General features: G+C 38.1%; 1 protein-coding gene across 3 annotated transcripts in view; it reads right to left on the bottom strand.

Annotated features, from left to right (window-relative positions):
- The window catches only part of znf704 (zinc finger protein 704), a 53108-nt gene that overhangs the window by 38930 nt on the left and 1659 nt on the right, over positions 1 to 12519 (bottom strand). For all 3 annotated transcript variants that reach the window (XM_084423685.1, XM_084423686.1, XM_084423687.1), the window contains exon 2: positions 7603 to 7832. In XM_084423685.1, coding sequence (XP_084279811.1) covers positions 7603 to 7832 — 230 coding nt within the window. The remainder of the gene's footprint in view (positions 1 to 7602; positions 7833 to 12519) is intronic.

Genomic DNA, 12519 nt, shown 5'->3' with positions numbered 1-12519 from the left:
TTAAGTCACATTCACTAATAATCTTCCTCTCCGCTGAAGCTCTTAAACGGACTACAAAGGTCATATAAACTATAAAAATGCAGCAAATGATGACATTCGGGACGGGGTCTCAGATCTCTTGTGACTGAAGATCATAATTTGGCACCATATGTTATTTGAGAGTACTGAGGAATGGGGGGGGGATGACAACTCAAATGAACAACTTAAATTTCCATCATTTTGTTTGACAGAACCAGTTCCCATTAAAAATAAATGTATGGGGGGAAAAAAGACTGCGCCAAAATTTCAGCCACTGAAAAACATTTATAGAGTTTTTAAAAAATATCATCAATATTTTAAATGTTGTGAAATCAATTTGGAAAAAAATAATATTTAGAATTAGTTTAATCATTCCAAACAAAGTTTAATTTAAAATAATTATTTTCTGTTTTGGTTTTTCAGCCCAGTGTGTCCAGAACTTTCATTTCGGAGTATCACCAGTGGAAACGAGTGGGCAGGACATTCTTTAAAAATTCACATTTTCTTCTTCATAGAAGTTAAAAAGTCATATGGTTTTGGTTCATCATTTTAAGGGTGAGTAAATAATGCCCAAATTTTAAACTAAAAAACTTTTTTAGTCCAACTATTCTTTTAAAGTGGCTACTGTTGATTTTACACAATTCTGAACGAACACACACACACACACACACACACACACACACCATCATTCATTTCCTGCTTGCAATTAGTCTAGTGAAGGCTATTTGTCAGGCCTGCAACTTTACAGTCTGACTGCTCTTGTTCAAATAGGTTATTTCCTGCTATAGAAAAAAAAAAAAAACTGCTGTAGATTCTTGTTGTACACTAGTGAAAAGATGAACCAAAAACGGTTTCCACATTCCAGCATTCCATCTTTTAACAAACCTCTCTTTTAGCAAAGCAGCCGGGGCGGGGATTAGGGAGGTCAATAATCATGTTCGGTCAACTAATACAAGACATAATGCTTGTGTTGTAATTCTGTAAACAAATATGATGAACTAAGCTATTCGGTATCCAATAACAAACATAAAACAGCTGACGTGAGGTGGGAAACGTGTGGCTCCATTCACCCCCCCTAGACCTGCAGGTCACCAAACAAACTCCACCACACTCTCCATTGAACGCTGATTGAAAAGAAACCAAGTGGCTACTTAAGCTCCAGCCTTGTGATATTAAATTGAGTTACTGCATCTAGGTCACTGCTATTTGCAATCACAACTTCAAGAGTGTGTAGCCTGGTCTCCAATAACACACTGAACAAAACGATAAACGCAACACTTTTGTTTTTGCCCCCATTTTTCATGAGCTGAACTCAAAGATCTAAGTCTTTTTCTATGTACACAAAAGGCCTATTTGTCTCAAATATTGTTCACAAATCTGTCTAAATCTGTGTTAGTGAGCACTTCTCCTTTGCCGAGATCCGAAAACCAGTCAGTATCTGGTGTGACCACCATTTGCCTCATGCCGTGCAACACATCTCCTTCGCATAGAGTTGATCAGGTTGTTGATTGTGGCCTGTGGAATGTTGGTCCACTCCTCTTCAATGGCTGTGCAAAGTTGCTGGATATTGGCAGGACCTGGAACACGCTGTCATATACGCATATCCAGAGTATCCCAAAGATCCTTGGAACATGGGGCCGTGCATTATCATGCTGCAACATGAGGTGATGGACGTGGATGAATGACACAATGGGCCTCAGGATCTCGTCACAGTATCTTTTTGCATTCAAAATGCCCTCAATAAAATGCACCTGTGTTCGTTGTCCATAACATACGCCTGCCCATACAATAACCCCACCGCCACCATGGGCCACTTGATCCATAACGTTGACATCAGCAAACCGTTCACCCACACAGCGCCATACACGCTGTCTGCCATCTGCCCTGTACAGTGAAAACCGGGATTCATCCGTGAAGAGAACACCTCTCAAAATTGCCAGACGCCATCGAATGTGAGCATTTACCCACTCAAGACGAACTGCAGTCAGGTCGAGACCCCGATTAGGACGACGAGCATGCAGATGAGCTTCCCTGAGACGGTTTCTGACAGTTTGTGCAAAAATTCTTTGGTTATGCAAAACGATTGTTGCAGCAACTGTCCGGGTGGCTGGACTCAGACGACCTTTGAGGTGAAGATGCTGGATGTGGAGGTCCTGGGCTGGTGTGGTTACACGTGGTCTGCGGTTGTGAGGCCGGTTGGATGTACTGCCAAATTCTCTGAAACGCCTTTGGAAACGGCTTATGTTAGAGAAATTAAATTTCTATTCAAGAGCAACAGCTCTGGTGGACATTCCTGTTGTCAGTATGCCAATTGCACACTCCCTCAAAACTTGCGACATCTGTGGCATTGTGCTGTGTGATGAAACTGCACATTTTAGAGTGGCCTTTTACTGTGGCCAGCCTAAGGCACACCTGTGCAATAATCATGCTATCTAATCAGCATCTTGACATGTCACACCTGTGAGGTGGATGAATTATCTCGGCAAAGGAGAAGTGCTCACTAACACAGATTTAGACAGATTTGTGAACAATATTTGAGACAAATAGGCCTTTTGTGTACATAGAAAAAGTCTTAGATCTTTGAGTTCAGCTCATGAAAAATGGGGGCAAAAACAAAAGTTTATAATTTTGTTCAGTGTATGTGCTCGGATCACCTTCCTCACAACGATTTACTCTTAAACCCTCCATTCCATTCCCATGTCACCCGTTCCCATTTAGGTAGAACCAATGACTGTTTCAAAGCAATGAGTCACAATTTCAGAGTAATCACACCAATAACCACTAGGCCTACCGAATTTTAAGGAAGCTGGTGAACCAATATCTGATCTTTTCTTTTGTCAAAGGGCTTTCTGTGTTCATCAACTTAAGTGCTTGGTGCTCACATGATTTCATACAATACACTCTTGGGCCATGGGATCTAATGATCTTCTCAAGCGCACAATAAAATCATTTGTTGCAAGGCTCCATATATTGATTTTGACACTTTACACAATAACATAGTGAAGCTAATCCTCATGTTACTTTGGCTTAAGGGATCTAAGAAATGAAAAAAATAAAATAATGAAAAATCTATCCAGAACTTTTTCTGTTTGTCTAAACTGACCAGCCCTGCCAACAAAAAGGCAATTATTTTTGTCTTAACGTGTGGCTGCTTCTTGTCCAAAGTCGTGACTAATAAACCTCAAAGCTTAACATACACATGCTTTGAGGTTTGTGTTGTCCAAAAGAAACACAGAAAATATATGAGCAAACATGGTTACACACACTGAGACTGAATCAATTCAAGCACGCAAATCTAAAAATTGTTTCGATATGGTGATGATGAATTGCTCAGTATAGAGGCGCATGATACACTATCATTCAGAAGTTTCAGTAAGATTCTTTAATATTTTCAAAGAAGTCTCTGCTCACCAAGGCTGAATTTATTTGATAAAAAAAATACAGGAAAAACATTAATATTGTTACATACAGTGTTACATGATCCTTCAGAAATCATTCTAATATGCTGATTTGGTGTTCAAGAATTTTTTTTTATTATTATCATATATGTTGATAACAGTTGTGCTGGTTTATTTGATGAAAGTTCAAAAGAACAGCATTTATTTGAAATAGAAATCTAATAAAAGTTTTCTTTTTTTTTAAGGGGGGGGCAAAACTGACCCCAACTGCCTACTGACCCCAAACTTTTTAACAGTAATCTATATTAATGGCCGATTTAATATTTACAGATAACTGGGAAAATGTAATTATTATCGATACTGATAATGGAATTATAGCCAGTTTTAACTGCTCATTTATTACAGTAATTATCTCATGTATTATATATAATCTGTTCAGAAAACTATTTGTATATGACCACAGTACAACTGAAAATCTGTCAGGATGGAGCCGTAGCAAAACAAACTACATCACAATGTTGTACATGGAGGAGTAATCGCAGTTTTCTATAAGCATTAAAAATAATGAGCTTCATAAATGGAGCACCACTCAGGCAATCAATATAAACACCCGGAGATATCAGTAGTCAACCTATAGCGAATCAAACATGCAAGGCCAATTAACACAGACAGAAATAATAAACATTTTTGTCTGCCATAAAATAAATTCAGTGCTCAATGAGAATTTTTTTTTTCCTGAATGGATAAATAGAATGTAGGCACCTAAAGGATTATTAGGAACACCTGTTCAATTTCTCATTAATGCAATTATCTAATCAACCAATCACATGGCAGTTGCTTCAATGCATTTAGGGGTGTGGTCCTGGTCAAGACAATCTCCTGAACTCCAAACTGAATGTCAGAATGGGAAAGAAAGGTGATTTAAGCAATTTTGAGCGTGGCATGGTTGTTGGTGCCAGACGGGCCGGTCTGAGTATTTCACAATCTGCTCAGTTACTGGGATTTTCACGCACAACCATTTCTAGGGTTTACAAAGAATGGTGTGAAAAGGGAAAAACATCCAGTATGCGGCAGTCCTGTGGGCGAAAATGCCTTGTTGATGCTAGAGGTCAGAGGAGAATGGGCCGACTGATTCAAGCTGATAGAAGAGCAACTTTGACTGAAATAACCACTCGTTACAACCGAGGTATGCAGCAAAGCATTTGTGAAGCCACAACACGCACAACCTTGAGGCGGATGGGCTACAACAGCAGAAGACCCCACCGGGTACCACTCATCTCCACTACAAATAGGAAAAAGAGGCTACAATTTGCACGAGCTCACCAAAATTGGACAGTTGAAGACTGGAAAAATGTTGCCTGGTCTGATGAGTCTCGATTTCTGTTGAGACATTCAGATGGTAGAGTCAGAATTTGGCGTAAACAGAATGAGAACATGGATCCATCATGCCTTGTTACCACTGTGCAGGCTGGTGGTGGTGGTGTAATGGTGTGGGGGATGTTTTCTTGGCACACTTTAGGCCCCTTAGTGCCAATTGGGCATCGTTTAAATGCCACGGCCTACCTGAGCATTGTTTCTGATCATGTCCATCCCTTTATGACCACCATGTACCCATCCTCTGATGGCTACTTCCAGCAGGATAATGCACCATGTCACAAAGCTCGAATCATTTCAAATTGGTTTCTTGAACATGACAATGAGTTCACTGTACTAAAATGGCCCCCACAGTCACCAGATCTCAACCCAATAGAGCATCTTTGGGATGTGGTGGAACGGGAGCTTCGTGCCTTGGATGTGCATCCCACAAATCTCCATCAACTGCAAGATGCTATCCTATCAATATGGGCCAACATTTCTAAAGAATGCTTTCAGCACCTTGTTGAATCAATGCCACGTAGAATTAAGGCAGTTCTGAAGGCGAAAGGGGGTCAAACACAGTATTAGTATGGTGTTCCTAATAATCCTTTAGGTGAGTGTAAATTGATCTAGGAGATCAATAATTCGTCAACAAATAAGTCAATATCAGGTCTGAGTGTAGTAATAGAGCTATCAGATGGCAGATGTTTTATGTTGTGCTTCACACAAAGCTGGAAGTCAATTGATTTTTGATATTTAAAAAGTAAAAAGTCACACTAAAAACAGTGTGTGTCAGTTATGTTACAAATTGCATGTGACAAACAAAAGGAAAGAGCCGTTAACTATGTTTTTGTAGTTCTACAACTTGCTGCAAGCTAGAGGTGTCAGAAAAGAAAGTACAAATGCTGTAAAGCGTTCAGACCACAAGATTCACAAACCACAAACAAGCTTGTATCAATATACCAGTGGTCTGCACTTCACTTAGAGTGCTAAATAAATATAACTATCATACACACTTCACTTTATTTAGTGAATATATAACCGTAAATCATAAAATTAAAGGGGTCATGACATGAGAAATCAACTTTGCATTGATCTTTTGACATATAAGAGGTCTTTGTACCATTAAAACATCCTGCAAGTTTCATAGCTTAAAATGTCCTCCTTATTATAAATAAAGCATTATTTAATCAAGCTCCAAAAAGGCTCTTTCGATATGACTCCTTTAAAGGACAAAGACATATACTGTGAAGGTACCATACTACAGTCAGTGGAGTCAGTAATTTTCATTTTGTTTGAGAAATTAATACTTTTATTGAGCAAGGACACATTAAATTGAGCAAAAGTGAAAGTACAGACATTTATAATGTTACAACAGTTATGTTTTAAATAAATGCTGTACTTTTGACCTTTCTATTCATGACAAAATCCTGAAAAAAAAAAATTTAACAAAAAAGATCACCGTTTCCACACAAAAGAAAAACACTGATAATCAGAAATGTTTATTGAGCAGCAAATAAGAATATTAGAATGATTTCTGAAGGATCATGTGACACTGAAGACTGGAGTAATTATGCTGGCAATCAGCTTTGCCATCACAGGAATACATTACATTTGAAAATAAATTAAAATATGAAACTTTTGTACTATTGTAATATTCTGGTTTGTACTGTATTTTTGAACAAATAAATGCACCATTGGTTAAAGACACTTCTTAAAAAAAAAACATTAAAATCTTACTGAATGGTAGTGTATTTACTACAGTATTTTCCAGTACTGCAAAGAATACCATGGTGTTACCATGCTAAAAAAACTGCACCGATGTTGTTGATGCTTATATGGATTTAGATCAAAACAATATAAAATGTTTAAATAATATATAATACAATCTAATCTAATCTAATATAATATAATATAAGAGGGAAAAGCTTCAAGTTCTTGGAATCAATAACTTCTGAAAATTAAATTAAATATCCGGTGTAAACATCACTTTTACAGAAAGAAAATATCTATAATTATAAAAGATAAGATCAAACCATTTACAGGACTTGTTAATGTCCTTAGGGATTCTGATGTTAGTTTCTATGGAGACTGGCGGCACTTATAAATAACGTGAAACCAACATCTCACCAGCACTTCAGTCCAGGGGTACATTTATTAAACATCTTACTTACTAAAAGTGTGCGTGCGCCCAAAAGCCAAAAAATATTCAGACTTACAAAACCATGCATACGCCAGAACCTGCGCAACATTCCCTTTACAAATTGTGCGTACATGCATCTTCACCCCGTCTCCGTAGTTAAAACATTAAAACACAGCATGCCACAGGTAAAAAGTGTTCAAAAGCATCGCATCCACTACAAATGTTTCTATTTATTATAATATAACATTTTTGTAACTTCTCGGTAATGATTTCATGTAATTTAAGTGCTTACCTCCATTAATGAGAATGGCATATATTAATTCAAACTGTTATTGTGAACATGCTCTGTATTTATTAGGACTCATAATGAAGATTTAAACTGGTTTTCCTTCATCTGCCGTCAGTCCCTCAGCTCGCCAAACTGCTTTGTCTCCAAAATGTGCATACGCATGGCTCAGAGTTTACTTACAGGTGCGCACATTCTCCCGTCAAGTTTGTTTTTAATAGATCACAACCTTTGCTTGGGAAGTGGCGTACGCACGTTTCCAGCTTCGTTGATAAATGAGACCCCAGCTCTTGTTATTCAGTGCATACAACGCGAAAGCAAAAAACTAAGTAAACAATGCCATTCATAATTCCTTCAGTTCTCATCAGTGCCTGTAGGGGGTGCTCATCCTGTAGCCTTACCTGACTTGTGGTACATCGATGCTGGAAGAGACCACCTTGCGTTTCTGTTCCAGCAGAGAAATGGAGCGAGTATGATCCTTCTCTGGCTCCAGCGCCCGGCCCGTTCGCTTGTGCTCCAGCACCCGTGGCTCCTCTATGCTCTCCGGGCTGAGGGAGGGCGCCTCTCCTCTCGGCACACCCCCATTCTGGCCCTGAGTGGGCCCGTCCCGCTGGCCACCGTTACAGGTGCTCTGCAGAGGGAAACATATTCAAGTTTTTTCAGTCTTAATCTCTCCACGTGCCTCCCGTCAATGAAGCCCCATTTACACCTACGGGGCTGTTAATGCAATAGACCCCAACTGTGAGGCTTGTTTGCTTGCAATCACAGTGCATTAGGCTGTATTTAAACTGTTTGTAATTTATACATCGGTCCATACAAACACCTCACCAATGTTTGGGATCAAGAAATCATATTCACTGATCTGCAGGCTTGTTTGTTTTATATCTTTGCGCAGCTGAAAAAAAAGAAAAATAAATCCCCCTCACTCTGCCATTTCCCCCTTAGCACAACAAGCCACCATCCGTGACCACACCAATGCAAAGACGAGCAGCTTTTCCTCTTGCACGTCTCATCTGCACAGCTGCCGTAGACTTTTCTATTTATTGCGACTAAAGCTGCGGTATACACTAAACCTCAAGCTACAGAGCGGACAAACAGGGGCCAAGACAACGCACATCACCAGCGGAGAGCATGATCTAACAGTGAGCGGCGTGCAATACAGGTCATTATCTTACCGGAACATGATAAGCTTGACTGAAGAGAGAGTAAACGCCTATCATGCTGAGCTTTGAGCATCTGGGAGTTTACATACTTCAATGGAGTTAAAAATAAAATGGATTACCTGCCTCAATACCCATTTCATCACTAGTGAAGTGTGGTTATCCTAATAAACCCTATTGAATTAATAACAATTTTATTTATTTACCATTTGTCATCATTTACTCAAGCTCATGTCGTTCCAAAGCTAAATGGGTTTCTTTCTTCCGTAGAACACAAAGGGAGAAACTTTGAAGAATGTGCTGGCTGCTCTATTCTATGCAAAAACTGTGAATTAGGACTGGAGCTTTTAAGCTTCAAAAAAGAATACAGATGCATCATAAAATGTTCACAAACATGAACTATATGGTGCAATATTCCAAATCTTCATATAATAGCTTTGGGAGAAATATTTGGGGTGCACAACAAGATTTTATTATTTATTTATTTACTGGATGTTATTGAATATAAAATTAGCTAGGTAATTGTGAATATAATTGCCCTTAGTTTTACATTGTGCTGTTATCTAATGCTCACTTAATCTTTAAAAATGCCAATAATTGAACAACAATGTTAAAGGGGTGGTATAATGCCAGTTTTGGTCAATGTCTGTCCCTTTAAATGCAAATGAGCTGCTGCTCCCGGCACAGGGGGCGGAGCTTCAACAGCTTGTGTCCCTTTACCTTACACAGACATGCACTGAAAATTTCAAAAACTTTTAGCCTTTTATGTTCAAACTAGAGTCAGAAAGATGGAGAAGAAGAAGTGACAACATGTAGACAACATTTCTGAATGGTTAGTTGGTGAATTTATGTAGCTTATGTGTAGTTATCTTCTAGTCAATGATTAGCATATTCTGTCTTGATAATCTATAAATCATGTTCCGGGGGCGGGGTTTATGTAAATTTTAGGGTTAGTGATGTCACGGACCTTAAAATCAATTTCTGTAAAAGAAAATATCTTCCTTTGTTTTGAACTTTAAGCGTTGTAACTTTGCAGATGTTGTTTATGCTCAAACAGCAACATTACACACTAATTAAAGCTAGAAAAGTGAAATCATATTCAGCCACCCCTTTAAATACAGTATGTAGTTCAAATTAAATATAAAATATTCCCACTGTAATGCTGTGATGTGTAAATTCATTTTCAATTTGGGATTTAAAAATGTGTTTGTGTTTTATTTTAGACAAATTAAATTATTGATAAATGGCAGATATTACAATTCTATTATCAGCTATAGCATGAAAATAATTATCAGCTCATCTCTATTAGCCATAATTCTAGCCCTTGTGCGCTACTGACCCCAAATTACGTTTGCTGAAAAGAAAAAAATGTTCCCTTCATCTAAATGGCATGAGACTAGATGTTGTGACACTTGCTAGCAATACAAACAATAAAATAAATTGGAATGATATCCGAGAAAAAAAAAAAAAAGTCCCTCTCAGGATGTTCGGGGTCTCCCGAGACCCCAGACAATACAATGGAATTTTGTAACAAAATAATGTAATTTTTTTAAACAAATGTAATGTCACTCACTGTATTAATGTTTTTACTCTACATTTCTGCAGTGTTGGGGGGGATTTAAGGCATTTTTTTATTTTATATGAACAAATAAAAAAAAAAAATTTAAATAGGATTAATGGGTAAATTAAAAAAGTGATACTTTAAAAAAAAAAAGATTTGTCAAATATAAAAAACTAAATCAGTCAAAACAATTACAGACCACAATTACATCGAAGTGAACTGGCAACCCTATTGCACATCCACAATGTTAAACGCTCTGCTCACACACACCGCCACCAAAAAAAGAAAAAAAAGAAGAAATTCACCAATAGACATCAATGGGAGACTATAAAAAATAGACTTTTGTTACATGATTTGTCAAAAATTCAGTTACAATACACAAAACACAAAAAATGAAGGGTCGATACCACAACACATCCCTGATGGGGTAAACACTCGCAACATGCTATTCCATGAAGAAGATAAATGCCAGGCTTTGCCGTATTTTCACGAGATGAACAGATTTGTTAAAGCGGCATCATGTTGTGCAAGACTTTCAAGCGTCAAATCAAAAATGCACAGTTGACAAGTTCAAATTTAAATTTCACACGCTATTAAGTTCTGTCTTTCTCTCTCAAAACACACCCTTGCTTTGTGCATTTTAATGGCCACAGCTTTCTCACATCATGTGGAGCACAGCCTCCAAAATGATCCAAACTATTCATAAATATGTTCTTGTTTTTGCTAAAGAGTTAGAGGGTTTTAATCAATTTAAACAGATCTCGGCTGATCTAATAAGAGAATTAATTAGATTTGAGAGCAGGATGCACACAGATGAGCACTCGAAATTAATTATCTACAAATTATTTATTTATTTATATTTGAATATTCCTGAGGAAAATAAACACACGCACTTACGCACGTTCACGTGCCAGATGCTGCACTCAAGGTTTGAAATATCTACTGCCTTCATTTAATGTGAATGAAGTGTAAACCAGCAACAAAGCCTTGGTGCGTAAAGAGTTAAGACTGGTAGCCTGAGTGGGTTAATTACATTTTGATATTAAGCAGTGGAAACAACAGGGGAACGAAAAACAATCCAGTCCGCCTTTGTCTGGAAATGCCACACTGTAACACACTTAACGTGAAGCCCCTCCTTAGTCTTACTATACCAGTCAACAAGTGGCATTCCCCCAAGCCGAATGGCTCTCGTTTGGGATCCAGGCGCCTTGCCAAAGCCCCAGATCCTATGAGCATGACCTCTGTAGAGCTCCGTTTTGCACTGTTACGGAGCAGCTGCTCCGGGACCATTAGCCCCCACCCTAGTTTCACATCCCTCCCTGCTTGCATTGCTTACATCTTAACCTTTTTCCCCGACATGCGTCACCAGAGAAAATGTCACCATGTCTTGTATATAATAGTTGCTCGTGTTGCATTTGAAAAGTGCAACACTTTATTATCTCTAATTGCAAATTAAATGGATGTCTGTTTGGGAGTCCAGATGTATGTTACACAAACATTAAGGTGTAGCATACTTGCCAAAAACAAACACATGTAAATCATTGCATACAGCAGCATCCAAATAAAAACTGATTGCAAATATCGCATGCACATTGTATATAATAGTTGCTTGTGTTGCATTTGAAAAGTGTCACTTTATTATCTCTAATTGCAAATTAAATGGATGTCTGTTTGGGAGTGCAGATGTAAGTTACACAAACATTAAGGTGTAGCATACTTGCCAAAAACAAACACATGCAAATCATTACATACAGCAGCATCCAAATAAAAATTGATTGCAAATATTGCATGCACGTTTCAGTTATTACATTATTAACCTTACAGTCTTACAGCTCTGATTATAAGAGAATGAAATAGAAGAACTGGTGCCATTCTTGTAATTTTGACCCTCTTTGTTTTGATATGGCACCTCAGGCTGTTTAACTTGATGACTGCAATTAGGTCATTATAAAAAACCCTTTGTATTTTGCAATTACGCGCAAGCGACTCAGCCTGGTGTGCAATCACACAGAGTTCAGTTGAATAAAATTAACATGATCTAAAGCATAATCATTAACTAAATATCAAATGGCATATTTACAAAAACGCGATCACTGTTAAAGCAATTAATGTCGAAAACACTATAAAAAAAAAATCACTAAAGAGAAGGTTTCAGCGGAGAGATGTACGCGCGCGCACAGATGCTTCTGCTGGCGCGTGAATGAATGAATGCTGCAGAGTGTGTTTGTTTGCCACCGTTATCCACCCACTGAAGTCAGATCATCAGCGGCTTACACGGGCCCTACAGGGCTACAGACCGCGACTAAAACGACCCCAAATGCAACTAAACAACACTATTTTACGACAATCGTTTAGAATCTAGTCAGTCGGCAAAATTTTGTGTTTGTTTACCACAGGGGTTTCATCAGATTTCATCTCGTGATTGGGCATTCATATTTAGTCAAGGCTAATTTGCGTTGTATTCGCAAAAGGCATTAAACACAACAGCGCGAGATGTCTAGTTCGCGAACAAATGACTCTTATGAACATGTTCTTTTTAATAAATTAGTACAAAAGGTTCAAAAACAAGCATTTCCAAGCTTTGAGCTCTCGCGATT

The sequence above is a fragment of the Rutilus rutilus genome, assembly GCF_951802725.1.
Source record: "Rutilus rutilus genome assembly, chromosome: 11".
In the NCBI taxonomy this organism is placed as follows: Eukaryota; Metazoa; Chordata; class Actinopteri; order Cypriniformes; family Leuciscidae; genus Rutilus; species Rutilus rutilus.
The sequence above is the reverse complement of the archived record's forward strand: the minus strand, read 5'-3'. Positions and strand labels throughout refer to the sequence as shown.